Raw genomic sequence first — 19,545 nt, 5'->3', positions numbered from 1 at the left:
AAAAAATGAACATTTAACTTTTCAGTCAGAAAAATTATCTTTTAGCAACACTTTTTTTTATTTTCCCAAGGGTAAAAGGAGAAAGTGGACGGCAAAAGTTGATGTCTAGTTTGTCCTGAGGTCTCCGATACCCCATATGTGGGGGTAAACCATTGTTTGGGCGCACGGCAGAGCTCGGAAGAGAAGTGACGTTTTGGAATGCAGATTTTGATGGAATGGTCTGCGGGCGTCATGTTGCGTCTGTGAAGCCCCTGATGTGCCTAAACAGTAGAAACCCCCCACAAGTGACCCCATTTTGGAAACTAGACCCCCCCATGAAACTTATCTAGATGTGTGGTGAGAACTTTGAACCCTAAAAACCATGTTTGATAAATCTCCCCCTTCATAACCCTATTACACATACTGTACTGTCCACCTACTTTTGGACCACCCTGTGTGTGTATATATATATATATATATATATATATATATATATAAAATATATATATATATATATATATATATATAAAATATATATATATATATATATATATATATATATATATAAAATATATATATATATATATATATATATATATATATATTGTATATATATGAGGTCATGGATCTATTATATGTCTATTTTGCAAGCCGGCGAGAAAATCTTGCCATACGGATACTTTGAGAAGTAATCGCGTCCTCGTATTGCACACGGATGACATACGGATCACTGTTGGGGAACATTTCTGCGAATATCGGCTGTGAAAAACGGATGGATTTTTTTATACGTTATGTGTGACTCTAGCCTTATACTGATAATGAGCTTTTCTTACCAGATTGAATGAGTGCTTATACGTAAACTACTCTACTGTTTTAGCAGCAGCATTAATGGGAAAAGTTGAATCTGGTTCCCCTGCCAATGCTTTGAAGGTGATCCAAAGCTTTTTCCTGTATTCGGATTGGCGTCTTTGAAAAAACGTGGTCTCTGGGCACAGGTTTTGTTTTACCCTCCCCAGGTCCAGAGAGGAGTCTCAGTAGCTGCTCCCAGTGACTGATATTGGCTGCATTGCTGATGTCCACAACATGGCTCCCAATTAATGAGCTCAGCGACTCTAAGCAGGGCATTTCACAGTACGTCAGTGATACATACAATAGTTGACACCAGGCGCAGCAGTGGAGACTCGGCACTGGACCCAGGAAGGTTTTTTTTTTTTTAAATAACCTACTGTGTCTGTTGTCTGGTGACCTGGATTTTCTGAAAGAAGGCTACTCATTTAAGAGCCCAACAACCCCACCCCAACTTTGAGGGGTCAGACTGCCGACGGGCTCCATTAGGCCGGTTTCACACGTCAGTGGCTCCGGTACGTGAGGTGACAGTTTCCTCACGTACTGGAGCCACTGACACACGTAGACCCATAAAAATCAATGCATCTGTGCAGATGTCATTGATTTTTTGCGGACCGTGTCTCCGTGTGCCAAACACGGAGACATGTCAGTGTTCGTGGGAACGCACGTATTACACGGACCCATTAAAGTCAATGGGTCCGTGTAAAACACGGACCACACACGGACCTTCTCCGTGTGCAGTCCGTGTGGCGTGCAGGAGACAGCGCTACAGTAAGCGCTGTCCCCCCCACATGGTGCTGAAGCCGCGATTCATATCTTCCCTGCAGCAGCGTTTGCTGCATAGAAGATATGAATAATAGTGTTTAAAATAAAGATCTATCTGTCCGCCGCCCTCCCACCCCCTGTGCGCCCCCCCCGCTGTTCTGAAAATACTCACCCGCTTCCCTCGTTGGCTGTCGATGCTTCCTGGTCTGGCAGCGCCTTCTACTGTATGCGGTCACGTGGGGCCGCCGATTAGAGTCATGAATATGTGGCTCCACCTCCCATAGGGGTGGAGCCGCCTATTCATGACTGTAAATGAGCGGCCCCACGTGACCGCATACAGTAGAAGGCAGGAAGGCTGGACAGGAAGCCGCGACAGTCAACGAGGGACGCAGGTGAGTATTTTCAGAACAGCGGGGGGGCGCACAGGGGGTGGGGGGGCGGCGGACAGATAAATATTTCTTTAAAACACTATTATTCATATCTTCTATGCAGCAAACGCTGCTGCACAGAAGATATGAATCGCGGCTTCAGCACGATGCAGGGGACAGCGCTAAACTTTAGCACTGTCTCCTGCACGCTCCGTGTGGTACCCACTCGGCACACGGGCGGCACACGTGTGCCGCACGTATGGCCTACGTGAGCTCACGGGCACACGGACACGGATAACTCCGGTACCGATTTTTTCCGGTACCGGAATTATCTGGACGTGTGGGACAGCCCTTACATAGTATTCTGTTACATCATCAGGAATGGTTGGTTAGAATAGGTGCTGACTTGCAATACGCAGAGCAGCCAGTAGGTAGCGCACAGAGCTGTGGTGGTCCTTTCATTGTTTACACCTGGCCGATTTCAGACATGAATATAGTGTCACCCCCATGATTATATATTATTTAGTCATTGGCTATGTTCACACAGCAGTATTTGATCGGTATCTCATATCATGTTTGTAATCCAAAACCAGGAGTGGTGACATGTTTGTATTATACTTTCCTCTGTCTGTTCCACTCCTGATTTTGGCTTATACACACTGATGTAAAATACTGACCAAATACTGAACGTGTGAACGAAATCTAAGGCTTAGGGTATATGCAGGTGATCCAGAACTGGCAGCGATTTGGATGCAGCACATGTTCGTTGCGTTCAAAGCACAGCCATCTATTGAACACAGGTGAATCCGCATGTATTCACTGAACCGCGCAGAATCACCGCATCCAATACAGTGTATGGGTGAAATTTCTCTTGTGTGTCCGCAAGATAAATAGACATACTTCGGTCTGGAGAGACGTGCCACATGTCCATCTCCGCTGGTGAGCTGTGGGCGTCTCTGGACACATAGTGGGCATGGGATTTCTTAAAATCCCATCCACTATGCTGTAACATCAGGACACTGCGGGTTAGACGCTGCGCAAGTACGCAGCATCCAATCCGTATCGTTTACTGATCATGTGCACATATTCCTAAGTCATCAATAAAAAAAATAATGGTAAACAGTAGTGATGAGCGAACATGCTTGCATAAGGTGTTGTTTGAGCATGCTCGGGTGCTAACAGAGTGACTTTTCTTGTGGCCTTTTTCAGCTCTTTTTTTAACTTGTGCAAAAGTGTGTATGATGTAAATCAAAGGTCTTTGTGATATATGCATTAGAGGGTGCACATAGCACATCACTGTTTGCATTAGAGGGTGCACATAGCACATCACTGTTTGCATTAGAGGGTGCACAGGTTACATCACTGCTTGCATTAGAGGGTGCACATAGCACATCACTGTTTGCATTAGAGGGTGCACATAGCACATCACTGTTTGCATTAGAGGGTGCACAGAGCACATCTCTGTTTGGGAAGCCCTCTCTGCTATTTATGTACTAGTATAGCACTGGATGACACGAATTCTGAGATTTGTCATCAGGACTTCCGATCAAGGTGCACAGATAAATAGTCTGAGTGATGGATTCAGCCTGTAGCGTGTCTTCCAGCCATGCACTGGTTAATCTGTTGTGTGCGCAGAGCCGCTGTGGGTGTGATGCCGCATTTGTCCTCTCTGCAGTTCTGCTCAGCTGAGCTGTGCTTTATCTGCTTATACGATTGGCTAAGCACCAGGGCGACTGGTGACAAATCAATGCGGATTACTGGTTTGCTGTTCACAGGATGTGCTGCTTCCTGTGACCTCTAGCTAATGGGCCAAAGAGCTAACATTTGCCTATAGCTTCACTCAGACCAGCCTGGTGCTCACATGTACTGTATAGGAATAGATAGACCCAAACTCATTAAAAGAAGATCCTCATTGCAATGATGATATTAGCATTCGGAGAGTTCTGTTATCATGAATGTGCTTAGTCCATTACTCATTTTCCCCCATCACTTCTTGCCATTCCCCATGGAAAGCAGGTCACCCATAAAAGCCATTAGAAAAATAATTAATATTTTATTTCTATATTTCATTACAACTTAAAAGCCTGCTATGTTAAATGCTGTCACTTTCTTTTTTTACCAGTAGATCAGAGATCTGTTCATCAAAACAGTAAAAAGTTATACGTACTGAGGTTGTATACTGTTGAAACTTTAAAGGGAACTTGTCACCTCCAAACATGCTATTTACATGCAGATATAGTGATAATTTGCAGGAAAATAGTGATTTAATCATGTCTGGCTGCACAACTTTAGCAGTGGCTACAGGGAGAAAATGAAGTTGTATTCTTCCTGCAGCCGCTTGCGTCCAGTGGGCGGTACAGTGGAGAAGTACAGTCACTACACTGTTAATGCACTGCTATCCCTCTCTCCTGCACATTGATACAGGCTGTCCATCGGAGTTGGCTGTAAGTCATTTGGCTAGGGGATTGATAAAAGGGTACTAAACGTATAGTGAGTGGTCACTGGAAGCGAACTGCTGCAGGGAGAATATAACTTCAATTTCATAAGAGTGCCAGCGTGCGAGCAGCATGTCACCTACACCACAATGCATCTTTTTCAGATACCACGGCATTTTTTTCCCAATGCCTGCGATAGATGCATAGCGTTATATGAAATGACATTACAGCGCAGCACTCCCTCCTCTTCTGCCACCTGTAATGACAGTAAGGGCCAGGAGTGAGCAGATCTCAACGTGGTCATGTTGAGATACATCAGTCTTACTAGATTACATGGAAAAGGCTGTTCGGACCTATTCTGAGAGGTGTTTGTGTTTTTTTCCCCCTGTATGACGCTGCTTTCTTACCATTGGGTCAACAGTATACAGGGGAAAAAAGTAAAGCTACATTTTATTCAGTTGCTCAGATACTTTTCTATGAAGTGGTCAGTTTAACATATTAATAAGGACCTTTCTCCCATTTAGCAAGTTATTTCTGCTGTGGAAGCCTGTATGGAAAGTGTAAGGAGAAACTCAAAAGGTTTCATATGTTTGCCAGTTTTGATCAAATCAGGAAATCGATCAATGGGAGACAAGAGCACACAACCGGTGCCTGTTTTTATTACAACCACAGAGATAAGAAAAATAGGAATTGCTTTACATTACCTAAGAGAGAAGCTATTTTAATTTGTGAAAGAAGGTACTTTAATTGGAAATAACGAGTCATAAAACATGACTCCTGCAGAAATTTATTATGAATTCCGCAGAAGTCCTTGACCAGCTCTGTCCAATTAACCAGACTTTCAAAAACAAAAAACTTAACACACAGACACCTGTATATCAGATACAACTCCCTGTGTCATTGCTTTTATGAATAACCCCTATAAAGCTAATATTAAATACAAAACTATTTTGGATATATAGGTAGATTTCATTGTTTAAATAATAGTCAAGGTATAAAATATTTTGCTATAACATTTGCATTTGAAAGAAATGATGGCTTGTATCTAGGCTATGCCAACACTTTCTTATCGGTGAGGGTCTAAAGGTACCTTCACACGAAACGACATCGCTAGCGATCCGTGACGTTGCAGCGTCCTGGCTAGCGATATCGTTTCGTTTGACACGCAGCAGCGATCAGGATCCTGCTGTGATGTCGCTGGTCGCTGAATAAAGTCCAGAACTTTATTTGGTCGTCCGATCGCTGTGTATCGTTGTGTTTGAAAGCAAAAGCAACGATACCAGCAATGTTTTACACTGGTAACCAGGGTAAACATCGGGTTACCAAGCGCAGGGCCGCGCTTAGTAACCCGATGTTTACCCTGGTTACCAGCGTAAAAGTAAAAAAACCAAACAGTACATACTCACCTGCGCGTCCCCCAGCGTCTGCTTCCTGACACTTACTGAGCGCCGGCCCTAAAGTGAAAGTGAAAGCACAGCGGTGACGTCACCGCTCTGCTGTTAGGGCCGGAGCTCAGTCAGTGTCAGGAAGCAGACGCTGGGGGACGCGCAGGTGAGCATGTACTGTTTGTTTTTTTTACATTTTACGCTGGTAACCAGGGTAAACATCGGGTTACTAAGCGCGGCTCTGCGCTTAGCAACCCGATGTTTACCCTGGTTACCCGGGGACCTCGGCATCGTTGGTCGCTGGAGAGCGGTCTGTGTGACAGCTCCCCAGCGATCAAACAGCGACGCTGCAGCGATCGGCATCGTTGTCGCTATCGCTGCAGCGTCGCTTCGTGTGAAGGTACCTTAAGAGTCACACACTGATCCTAAGAACAAAGAGGCTCCAGCGCTAATTCTGCACGGTTTTTAAGGTTTAGCTGAAAACCAGTATTCACATAGATGAGAATTTTTGATATGGTCAGTTAGTGTGTTCTATGGCAGTAATTCTAGATAAGGAAAATCCATCTATTAAGGCAGGGGTGGGGAACCTCAGGTTTGCAGCCCGTTTATGGCCCCCGATTACCTGTTATTCGGCCTCTGGTTAGATTCCCACAGGCCGACAGGTGTATTTTGACAGCCGCCCATCCATTATTTTCTTGCTCTGTGAGCTTGCACACACAATGTTTATTACTGAATGCTGAGGCGCATGCAATGAAAGTTAACGTCCTGCGCGTGATTTGTACGGCCCCCGAAGGATGGTATAAATATCCATATGGCCCATGCCAGAAATAAGGGATAAAATAGCATATCTCTGTTATATTGTCTATGCTCTATATTACAGTTTCTGATGTAATGACTAAATCGATCTTCCTCATTCTAGTTTCCATTATTTGCATATTAATTGCCCCCTTCTCTCCATTAGTTTGGGATTGCTTTTCGCAAGCTAGGCTAGGTGTGCCATCCCTGCCCCTGAGCCCTGATCACAGAAAATACCAGTATATTGTTCTCATGGCTATAGTGGTTGTTAACAGTTCCATGCCCTTTAAGTCTGGGCGCCCAATATATTGGTCCATCCGTAGCCTAGTGTGCTTGAAGTAGGGATCATTCTGGGGCTCAATGAGAATACAGCGACTGTTACAGTATGTATAATGAATATATTGAATACTATAATAGTGTAATATTATACTTTAATAGTATACTATACCAAAGTCAGTCATTGTATCTGGCCATATGCTGTTAATGAACTAGATCATTGATGCTTTTTCAGATTTAACAATCAGGTTTGTTTTTGCCTGGACAACTGATGAAAAAATCTCAGATGCTAATACATTATCTCATATATTGTAAAAAAAAACAAATAATTCAAATGATTAATATATGAAGTATGTCTATAGCAAGTGCAGACAATGCCAGTAAAGGTTCCCTGCGTAGGACGAGTGTCATGACCCTTCCTTCTGTCATTTTCCTCCCACATATTCACACACACACACACACACACACACACACACATATTAAGCACATTTCATGTACAACTGTACACACCTTATGCAAATATTCACAATATACATATATTACACATAAATCCACACAAGCTTATACACATTACACACATACATGTTACTTATACACACTATATACAGTTAGGTCCATATATATTTGGACACAGACAACATTTTTCTAATTTTGGTTATAGACATTACCACAATGAATTTTAAACAAAACAATTCCGATGCAGTTGAAGTTAAGACTTTCAGCTTTCATTTGGGGGTATCCACATTAAAATTGGATGAAGGGTTTAGGAGTTTCAGCTCCTTAATATGTGCCTCCCTGTTTTTAAAGGGACCAAAAGTAATTGGACAGATTAAATAATTTTAAATAAAATGTTCATTTCTAGTACTTGGTTGAAAACCCTTTGTTGGCAATGACTGCTTGAAGTCTTGAACTCATGGACATCACCAGACGCTGTGTTTCCTCCTTTTTGATGCTCTGCCAGGCCTTCACTGCGGTGGTTTTCAGTTGCTGTTTGTTTGTGGGCCTTTCTGTCTGAAGTTTAGTCTTTAACAAGTGAAATACATGCTCAATTTGGTTGAGATCAGGTGACTGACTTGGCCATTCAGGAATATTCCACTTCTTTGCTTTAATACACTCCTGGGTTGCTTTGGCTTTATGTTTTGGGTCATTGTCCATCTGTAGTATGAAACAATGACCAATCAGTTTGGCTGCATTTGGCTGGATCTGAGCACACAGTGTGGCTCTGAAGACCTCAGAATTCATTCGGCTGCTTCTGTCCTGTGTCACATCATCAATAAACACTAGTGACCCAGTGCCACTGGCAGCCATGCATGCCCAAGCCATCACACTGCCTCCGCCGTGTTTTACAGATGATGTGGTATGCTTTGGATCATGAGCTGTACCACGCCTTCGCCATACTTTTCACTTTCCATCATTCTGGTAGAGGATGATCTTTGTTTCATCTGTCCAAAGAATGTTCTTCCAGAACTGTGCTGGCTTTTTTAGATGTTTTTTTTAGCAAAGTCCAGTCTAGCCTTTTTATTCTTGATGCTTATGAGTGGCTTGCACCGTGCAGTGAACCCTCTGTATTTACTTTCATGCAGTCTTCTCTTTATGGTAGATTTGGATATTGATACACCGACCTCCGGGAGAGTGTTGGTCACTTGGTTGGCTGTTGTGAATGGATTTCTCCTCACCATGGAGATTATTCTGCGATCATCCACCACTGTTGTCTTACGTGGGCGCTCAGGTCTTTTTGCATTGATGAGTTCACCAGTGCTTTCTTTCTTTCTCAGGATGCACCAAACTTTAGATTTTGCCACTCCTAATATTGTAGCAATTTCTCGGATGTTTTTTTTTTCTGTTTTCGCAGCTTAAGGATGGCTTGTTTCACCTGCATGGAGAGCTCCTTTGACCGCATGTTTACTTCACAGCAAAACCTTCCAAATGCAAGCACCACACCTCAAATCAACTCCAGGCCTTTTATCTGCTTAATTTAGAATGACATAACGAAGGGATTGCCCACACCTGTCCATGAAATAGCCTTGAAGTCAATTGTCCAATTACTTTTGGTCCCTTTAAAAACAGGGTGGCACTTGTTAAGGAGCTGGAACTCCTAAACCCTTCATCCAATTTTAATGTGGATACCCTCAAATGAAAGCTGAAAGTCTGAACTTCAACTGCATCTGAATTGTTTTGCTTAAAATTCATTGTGGTAATGTCTATAACCAAAATTAGAAAAATGTCGTCTCTGTCCAAATATATATGGACCTAACTGTACATCTGCACACATTAAAAATACACACATACTTGCATGTTACATATGCATATACACATTGCTTACATCTGCACACATTACAAATATACATACACGTTACAAATGCGTATGCACTTTTCCCTCCTCCACACCTTACATATGTGGCACATTGCACACATACACTGCTGGGCTAACAACAGTGAGAGGAAGCTCCTGCTGTTGTAATGACTAAGGGTACCGTCACACAGTGCAATTTTGATCGCTACGACGGCACGATCCGTGACGTCGCAGCGATCGTATGATTATCGCTCCAGCGTCGTAGACTGCGGTCACACGTCGCAATCACGGCGCTGGAGCGATGCCGAAGTCCCCGGGTAACCAGGGTAAACATCGGGTTACTAAGCGCAGGGCCGCGCTTAGTAACCCGATGTTTACCGTGGTTACCAGCGTAAAAGTAAAAAAAAACAAACCGTACATGCTCACCTTCTGATGTCCGTCCGGTCCCTTGCCGTCCGCTTCCTGCTCTGACAGATCCGGCCGTACAGTGAGAGCAGAGTGCAGCAGTGACGTCACCGCTGTGATCTGCTCTCACTTTCCGGCCGGCAGACAGTCAGAGCGGGAAGCGGACGGCAAGGGACCGGACGGACATCAGAAGGTGAACATGTACGGTTTGTTTTTTTTTACTTTTACGCTGGTAACCACGGTAAACATCGGGTTACTAAGCGCGGCCCTGCGCTTAGTTACCCGATGTTTACCCTGGTTACCAGCGAACGCATCGCTGGATCGCTGTCACACACAACGATCCAGCGATGTCAGCGGGTGATCAAGCGACGAAAGAAAGTTCCAAACGATCTGCTACGACGTACGATTCTCAGCAGGATCCCTGATCGCTGCTGCGTGTCAGACACTGCGATATCGTAGCGATATCGCTAGAACGTCACGAATCGTACCGTCGTAGCGATCAAAATTGCACTGTGTGACGGTACCCTAAGGCTACTTTCACACATCAGGTTTTTGCCGTCAGGCACAATCCGGCGAGTTTTGAAAAAAAACTCTCTCTCTCTCTCGCTCTCGCTTTCGCTCTCGCTCTCGCTCTCTCTCTCCCAGGTTCATTTACAAAAAAAAAAGGGATCCAGCAAAAAAAAATAGATCCGTTGCATCAGTTTTTCACAATTTGCAATGGATCCGTTTTTTTTAAAGGGAACCTGTCACCCCCAAAATGGAAGATGAGCTAAGCCCACCGGCATTAGGGGCTTATCTGCAGCATTCTGTAATGCTGTAGATAAGCCCCCGATGTATCCTGAAAGATGAGAAATAAAGGTTAGATTATACTCACCCAGGGGCGGTCCGGTTTGATGGGCCTCACAGTCCAGCCCGGGGCCTCCCATCTTCTTACGATGACGTTATCTTGTCTTCATGCTCCGGCGCAGGCGTACTTTGTCTGTCCTGTTGAGGGCAGAGCAAAGTACTGCAGTGTACAGGCGCTGGGCCTCTCTGACCTTTCCCGGCGCCTGCGCACTGCAGTACTTTGCTCTGCCCTCAACAGGACAGACAAAGTACACCTGCACCATAGCCGCAGCATGAAGACAAGAAGAGGACGTCATCGTAAGAAGATGGGAGGCCCCGGACCGGACCGCGACGCCCATCGGACTGGATCGCTGTCAGAATGCTGTAGATAATCCCCTGATGCCGGTGGGCTTAGCTCAGCTTCCATTTTGGGGGTGACAGGTTCCCTTTAAAATTTGCCGGATCCTGCCTAACGGCAAAAACCTGATGTGTGAAAGTAGCCTTAGGCTACTTTCACACTAGCGTCGTACGACGCACTTCGCAATGCGTCGTTATGTAAAAAAACGCATCCTGCAAAGTTGCCCGCAGGATGCGTTTTTTCTCCATAGACTTATACATAGCGATGCATTGCGACGGAGTGCCACACATAGCATCCGTCGTGTGACGGTTGCGTCGTGTTTTGGCGGACCGTCGGCACAAAAAACGTTACATGTAACTTTTGTGCGTCGTGTCCGCCATTTTCGACTGCGCATACGCGGCCGGTACTCCGCCCCCTCCTCCCCGGACATTACAATGGGGCAGCGGATGCGTTGAAAAACTGCATCCGTTGCCCCCGTTGTGCATAATTAACACACTGTCCGTCGGTACGTCGGCCGACGGTTTGCGACGGCCTGTACCAACGGACTAGTGTGAAAGTAGCCAAAGCTGCTCCTGTGTATTGTAACCTGAAGCCAGTAAAAAGGCACCCAACATGTAGAGGTCAATGCTGCTCAGATCAGCTTTCTACGTGGTCCCACCCTTCCCATGGAGCATTGTACAGCAGCAAGTATGTAAGCCCGTGGTCTGTGATGTAAACACATTTGTAGAATTCACTGTGAACTGTAAAATTATAGTTACAGTCAGTTATAACTATCTGTAAAAGCTTCTTCAGGTTGGCATCTGTATTTTCAGGCAAAAAATGTTCTGATATTTTCGGCTGGTTGGTAACCCTGCATGTATTATTTATGATTATTATTATTAATTACTGATGAGCGAGTGTGCTCGTTACTCGGGTTCTTCCAGCATGCTCGGGTTGTCTCCGAGTATTTCAGCATGCTCGTAGATTATGTTTGAGTCCCCGCAGCTGCATGATTTGTGGCTGCTAGACAGCTTGAATACATGTGGGGATTCTGAACAGGCAATTTCTACATGTATTCAGGCTGTCTAGCAGTCGTAAATCATGCAGCTGCGGGGACACAAACATAATCTACGAGCACACCCAAGATACTTGGAGAACACGCGAGCATGCTCAGAAAACTCGAGTAACGAGCACACTCGCTCATCACTATTATTAATATAGGTAAACATGGACGCTTTGCTTTATTGACTTGTTTGGGAAGCGTTGTAGAATAGTTGAGGTATCTCTTCCAGGCTTGTATGATTATAGCAAGGGTTATTAAGTACAGTTGCTCTGTTAGGGTTATTGTTCTGTTCCTTTCTAGGAATTCATGCAGATAATAGATGCAAGTGGCATTGGGAGGACATTGTTGACTATAACGGGGTCATATAGTTTCTGTTGTGGTGCTGCACTCTTTTTCTGGTAAAATTAAGACTCCATAATGGAAACCAGGCAGATCCCATTAAAGTCGATAGGATCTTTTTGGTGTCGTTTGCATCTATCATGCAATGAATCCAACACCACATGAATTCACATGCAGGAGTGAAGGAGTTCACAGAACTGTAGTTGTAGGTGTTGTAGATGCGTACTGTCGCTGGGATTGTTGGTTGAAAATTCTCCTAATACCTGACCAATTTACTTTTTTGTTTCAACAGTCGGACAGCAATACGAGCTTTCTCAAAGCTGCTCGATCAGGCAATTTGGACAAGGTACTGGAATATCTAAAAGGAGGAGTAGACATCAACACGTGTAATCAGGTACAGTGAATGATAATGTTTCTCATGTTCACGTACAAGTTTTATCTACATTTATGCCTGGGAGATCTCAGGACTCTTTAGTCTCCACCACAAAGACTCTTTAGTCTTTGTTGTCTCCACCACATACAATACGCTTCTGTCATCATGTGTGAATCAGACTATGATCATAGAAAAGATGTAATGATAAAACCCTATAAATGGCTGTGTTGTTCTGATCCTTGATAGAATGCTCCACAATTGCTGTTCTAGATAGCTGAGAAGTCATGCTTCCCTTCGTCTATCCTATAGGGGATGTAGGGATGCAGAGCTCTTCTGCACTGGGTCAGTATGGTTGTGAGCATACATACTGTAGTTAGTCCCACTCACATGGATGAGTAGCTTAGAAAACATGCTCCCTACTGTAGTAGTATGTTGAAGAGGGAGGTCTCTTGTTGAGGTGATCTTACAACACTTCCCACCAACATCCAGTCCAGACCGAGAAAAGTAGGTTATAAACTTGATTTGCTATGCGTTTCGGAGCAGTTCCTGCTCTTTCCTCAGGCAAGCATGTTATGTTTGCGCTTTTTTTTTCTTCTGTTATATTGTAGTAGTATGAGATATCAGTTTAGTTCTGGAAAGAATAATAGGAATAAATTGAATGCATTAGATGTGAGACAATAAAACCCCTTTAAGTTATTATAAGCCTAATAGGGGAGGACAATGCAAAGGCGTCCATATAGTACCATGGAGGCAGACCATGGCACTGCTATAGGGACCTTGGAGAGAAAAGGTCCAGCTGAAGTTCTCCCTATTCCATTTGCAACAGTGTTTACCCGACTAGAGATCATCCCTTTTAAAGGGGTTGGTTGTGACTTTACAACTGATGACCTATACTTGAAATATGTCATCATTATGAGATTGTTTAAGATCCAACACCCATCACTCTCAAAGGTGAGCTGAAATTAGCACTGCAGCAGACTGGATGTAAGCACTGTATGGAAAAACAGCAGCTCAGTACATAGCTTAACCCTTTCCCTCAATACTTTTCATTTCTTCCTACCCTTCATCCAAAAGCCATGATGTTTCTGTCGACATAGCTGTACGACATTTTTTGCTAGACAAATTGTAGTTTTTAACCCCTTAAGCCCCGAGGGTGGTTTGCACGTTAATGACCTGGCAAATTTTTACAATTCTGACCACTATCCCTTTATGAGGTTATAACTCTGGAACGCTTCAACGGATCTTGGCGATTCTGACACTGTTTTCTCATGACATATTGTACTTCATGATAGTAGTAAAATTTATTCGATATAACTTGCGTTTATTTGTGAAAAAAATGGAAATTTGGTGAAAATTTTGAAAATTTCTCAATTTTCCAACTTTGAATTTTTATGCCCTTAAATCACAGTGATATGTCTCACAAAATACTTAATAAGTAACATTTCCCACATGTCTACTTTACATCAGCACAATTTTGGAACCAAAATTTTTTTTTGTTAGGGAGTTATAAGGGTTAAAAGTTGACCAGCAATTTCTCATTTTTACAACACCATTTTTTTTTAGGGACCACATCTCATTTGAAGTCATTTTGAGGGGTCTATATGATAGAAAATACCCAAGTGTGACACCATTCTAAAAACTGCACCCCTCAAGGTGCTCAAAACCACATTCAAGAAGTTTATTAACCCTTCAGGTGTTTCAGAGGAATTTTTGGAATGTTTAAATAAAAATTAACATTTAACTTTTTTTCACACAAAATTTATTTCGGCTTCAATTTGTCTTATTTTACCAAGGGTAACAGGAGAAAATGGACCCCAAAAGTTGTTGTACAATTTGTCCTGAGTACGCTGATACCCCATATGTGGGGGTAAACCACTGTTTGAGCGCATGGCAGAGCTCGGAAGGAAAGGAGCGCCATTTTACTTTTCAATGCAAAATTGACTGGAATTGAGATGGGACGCCATGTTGCGTTTGAAGAGCCCCTGATGTGCGTAAACATTGAAACCCCCCACAAGTGACACCATTTTGGAAAGTAGACCCCCCTAAGGAACTTATCTAGATGTGTGGTGAGCACTTTGATCCACCAAGTGCTTCACAGAAGTTTATAATGCAGAGCCGTAAAAATAAAAAATCATATTTTTTCACAAAAATTATCTTTTCGCCCCCAATTGTTTATTTTCCCAAGGGTAAGAGAAGAAATTGGACCCCAAAAGTTGTTGTGCAATTTGTCCTGAGTACGCTGATACCCCATATGTGGGGGTAAATGACTGTTTGGGCGCATGGCAGAGCTCGGAAGGGAAGGAGCGCCGATTGACTTTTCAGTGTAAAATTGACTGGAATTGAGATGGGACACCATGTCGCGTTTGGAGAGCCCCTGATGTTCCTAAACATTAAAACCCCCCACAAGTGACACCATTTGGGAAAGTAGACCCCCTAAGGAACTTATCTAGATGTGTTTTGAGAGCTTTGAACCCCCAAGTGTTTCACTACGGTTTATAATGCAGAGCCGTGAAAATATATATATTTTTTTTCACAAAAATGATTTTTTAGCCCCCAGTTTTGTATTTTCACAAGGGTAACAGGATAACTTGGACCCCAATAGTTGTTGTCCAATTTATCCTGAGTATGCTGATACCCCATATGTGGGGGAGAACCACTGTTTGGGCGCATGGCAGAGCTTGGAAGGGAAGGAGCGCCATTTGGAATGCAGACTTACCCGTATATACTAGAGTATAAGCCGACCCGAGTATAAGCCGACCCCCCTAATTTTGCCACAAAAAACTGGGAAAACTTACTGACTCGAGTATAAGCCTAGGGTGGAAAATGCAGCAGCTACGGAAAATGCAGCAGCTACCGGTGAATTTCAAAAATAAAAATAGATGCTCCATACCATTCATTATGGCCCCATAGATGCTCCATATAAAGCTGTGCCACATATATAATGCTCTGCACCGTTCATGCACCTGCACCTGACTGTTCAGGCAGGGGGCGGCGCGCACACTAGTACGTCATCGCTCCCTCTGACCTGAACAGTCAGAGCAAGAGGAAGGGAAGACGGAGCGGCGCCCGGCGTGTGGAACGCGGACAGGTAACTATGACATACTTACCTGCTCACCGGCGTCCCTGGCTCCTTATCCCGGACAGATGGTCTCCGGGTGCCGCAGCCTCTTCCTCTGTCAGCGGTCACCGTTACCGTCATTAAAGGAATGAATATGCGGCTCCACCCCTATGGGAGTGGAGTCCATATTCATAACTTTAATGAGCGGTCCCACGTGACCGCTGAACAGGGGAAGAGCTGCGGCACCGAAGACCGTGGGACAGGCAGGGGGAGCGCCGGGACTAGGTGAGTATATGACAGACCTCTCTCCCCCTCACCCGCCGACCCCACCGCCGATCATGACTCGAGTATAAGCCGAGAGGGGCAATTTCAGCAAAAAAATTTGGGCTGAAAATCTCAGCTTATACTCGAGTATATACGGTAGATGGATTGGTCTGCAGGCGTCACGTTGCATTTGCAGAGCCCCTGATGTACCCAAACAGTAGAAACCCCCCACAAGTGACCCCATATTGGAAACTAGACCTCCCAAGGAACTTATCTAGATGTGTTGTGCGAACTTTGAACCCCCAAGTATTTCACTACAGTTTACAATGCAGAGCCGTGAAAATAAAAAATCTTTTTTTTTCCAACAAAAATGATTTTTAGCCCCCAAAACTTTTTTTCTCCCAAGGATAACAAGAGAACTTGGACCCCAAAAGTTGTCCAATTTGCCCCGAGTACGCTGATACCCCATATGTTGGGGTAAACCCCTGTTTGGGCGCACGGGAGAGCTCGGAAGGGAAGGAGCACTGTTTTACTTTTTCAACGCAGAATTGGCTGGAATTGAGATCGGACGCCAAGTCGCGTTTGGAGAGCCCCTGATGTGCCTGAACAGTGGAAACTCCCCAATTCTACCTGAAACCCTAATCCAAACACACCCCTAACCCTAATCCCAACGGTAACCCTAACCACATCCCTAACCCTGACACACCCCTAACTCTAATCCCAACCGTAAATGTAATCCAAACCCTAACCCTAACTTTAGCCCCAACCCTAACCCTAACATTGGCCCCAACCCTAACCCTTACTTTAGCTTCAACCCTAGCCCCAACCCTAGCCCTAACCCTAGCCCTAATCCTAACCCTAGCCCTAGCCCTAACCCTAACCCTAAAGGGAAAATGGAAATAAATTTTTTTAATTTTTTAATTTTTCGCTAACTAAGGGGGTGATGAAGGGGGGTTTGATTTACTTTTATAGCGGGTTATTTAGCGGATTTTTATGATTGGCAGCCGTCACACACTGAAAGACGCTTTTTTTTGCAAAAAATATTTTTTGCGTTCCCACATTTTGAGAGCTATAATTTTTCCATTTTTTGGTCCACAAAGTCATGTGAGGTCTTGTTTTTTGCGGGACGAGTTGAAATTTTTATTTGTAACATTTTCGGGCACGTGACATTTTTGATCGCTTTTTATTCTGATTTTTGTGAGGCAGAGTGACCAAAGACCAGCTATTCATGAATTTCTTTTGGGGGAGGTGTTTATACCGATCCGCGTTTGGTAAAATGGATAAAGCAGTTTTATTCTTCGGGTCAGTACGATTACAGCGATACCTCATTTGTATCATTGTTTTATGTTTTGGTGCTTTTATACGATAAAAACTATTTTATAGAAAAAATAATTATTTTTGCATCGCTTTATTCTGAGGACTATAACTTTTGTATTTTTTCTTTGATGACGCTGTATGGCGGCTTGTTTTTTGCGGGACAAGATGACGTTTTCAGCGGTACCATGATTATTTATATCCGTCTTTTTGATCGCGTGTTATTCCACTTTTTATTTGGCGGTATGATAATGAAGCGTTGTTTTTTTGCCTCGTTTTTTTTTTTTTTTTTTTTTTTTTTTTTTACGGTGTTCACTGAAGGGGTTAACTAGTGGGACAGTTTTATAGGTCGGGTCGCTACGGATGCGGCGATACTAAATATGTGTACTTTTATTGTTTTTTTTTTTGTTTAGATAAAGAAATGTATTTATAGGAACAATATATCTAATTTTTTTTTTTTTTACACTATAACATTGCCCCGGGGGGGCATGATGTTATAGTGTATGATCGCCGATCTGACACTTTGTTGTGCACTGTGTCAGATCGGCGATCTGACCTGCACAGCTCCTGGAGGCTTCCCGTCGCCTGCTCTGAGCAGGTGCAGTGAAGCCACCTCCCTGCAGGACCCGGATGCCGCGGCCATCTTGGATCTGGGCCTGCTGCAGGGAGGAGGAGGAAAGAGACCCTCAGAGCAACGCGATTACATCGCGTTGCTCCGGGGGTCTCAGGGAAGCACGCAGGGAGCCCCCTCCCTGTGCGATGCTTCCCTATACCGCCGGAACACTGCGATCATGTTTGATCATAGTGTGCCGGGGGTTAATGTGCCGGGGGCGGTCCGTGACCGCTCCTGGCACATAGTGCCGGATGTCAGCTGCGATAGTCAGCTGACACCCGACCGCGATCGGCCCCGCTCCCCCCGTGAGCGCGGCCGATCGCATATGACGTACTATCCCATCACTGGGAAGTCCCAGGTCACCTTGACGGGATAGTACATCATATGGGATTAAGGGGTTAACCCCTTTACTCCCAAGGGTGGTTTGCACGTTAATGACCGGGCCAATTTTTACAATTCTGACCACTGTCCCTTTATGAGGTTATAACTCTGGAACGCTTCAATGGATCCCGATGATTCTGACATTGTTTTCTTGTGACATATTGTACTTTATGACAGTGGTAAAATTTCTTTGATATGACTTGCGTTTATTTGTGAAAAAAATTTGGCGAAAATTTAACAATTTTCCAACTTTGAATTTTCATGCCCTTAAATCACAGTTATGTCACATAAAATACTTAATAAGTAACATTTCCCACATGTCTACTTTACATCAGCAGAATTTTGGATCCAAATTTTTTTTTTTTTTTAATGGAGTTATAACGGTTAAAAGTTGACCAGCGATTTCTCATTTTTAGAACACCATTTTTTTTTAGGGACCACATCACATTTGAAGTCACTTTGAGGGGTCTATATGATAGAAAATACCCAAAAGACACACCATTCTAGAAACTGTGCAAAACCACATTCAAGAAGTTTATTAACCCTTCTGGTGCTTCACATGTTTTTTTTGAATGTTTAAAATAAAAAAATGAACATTTTACTTTTTTTCACAAAAAAATTACTTCAGATCCAATTTTTTATTTTTTATTTTCCCAAGGGTAACAGGAGAAATTGGACCCAAAAAGTTAATGTTCAGTTTGTCCTGAGTAAGCGGATACCCCATATGTGGGGGTAAACCACTGTTTTGGCGCATGGCAGAGCTCGGAAGGGAAGGAACGACGTTTGACTTTTTCAACGCAAAACTGTCTGGAATTGAGATCAGACACCATGTCGCGTTTGGAGAGCCCTTGATGTGCCTAAACAGTGGAAACCCCCTACAAGTGACCCCATTTTGGAAATTAGACCCCACAAGGAACTTATCTAGATGTGTGGTGAGGACTTTGAATCCCCAGGTGTTTCACTAAAGTTTAAAACGCCCGGGCGTGAAAATAAAAAAAAATCATATTTTTTCCACAAACATGATGTTTTAGTCCCCAATTTTTTATTTTCCCAAGGGTAACAGGAGAAATTGGACCCCAAAAGTTGTTGTCCAATTTGTCCTGAGTATGCTGATACCCCATATGTGGGAGAAAACTACGGTATGGGCACACGTCGGGGAAGGGAAGTAGTGACGTTTTGGAATGGAGACTTTGATGGAACGGTCTGCGGGCGCGTTTGGAGAGCCCCTGATGTTCCTAAACAGTGGAAACCTCCCACAAGTGCCCCATTTTGGAAACTCCACCCCCCAAGGAACTTATCCAGATGTGTGGTGAGAACTTTGAACCCCCAGGTGTTTCACTAAAGTTTACAGCACCCGGGCATGAAAATAAAAAAATAATTTTTTCCACAAACATGCTCTTTTGGTCCCCAATTTTTTTATTTTCCCAAGGG

At 43.7% G+C, this 19,545-nt stretch overlaps 1 protein-coding gene across 3 annotated transcripts in view; it reads left to right on the top strand.

Moving 5' to 3' along the window:
* The window catches only part of ANK2 (ankyrin 2), a 648,838-nt gene that overhangs the window by 385,221 nt on the left and 244,072 nt on the right, over positions 1-19,545 (top strand). For all 3 annotated transcript variants that reach the window (XM_077278822.1, XM_077278815.1, XM_077278806.1), the window contains one exon: positions 12,404-12,505. In XM_077278822.1, coding sequence (XP_077134937.1) covers positions 12,404-12,505 — 102 coding nt within the window. The remainder of the gene's footprint in view (positions 1-12,403; positions 12,506-19,545) is intronic.

Source organism: Ranitomeya variabilis, chromosome 1 (genome assembly GCF_051348905.1).
Source record: "Ranitomeya variabilis isolate aRanVar5 chromosome 1, aRanVar5.hap1, whole genome shotgun sequence".
In the NCBI taxonomy this organism is placed as follows: Eukaryota; Metazoa; Chordata; class Amphibia; order Anura; family Dendrobatidae; genus Ranitomeya; species Ranitomeya variabilis.
This window is presented reverse-complemented; position numbering and strand designations above follow the sequence as displayed.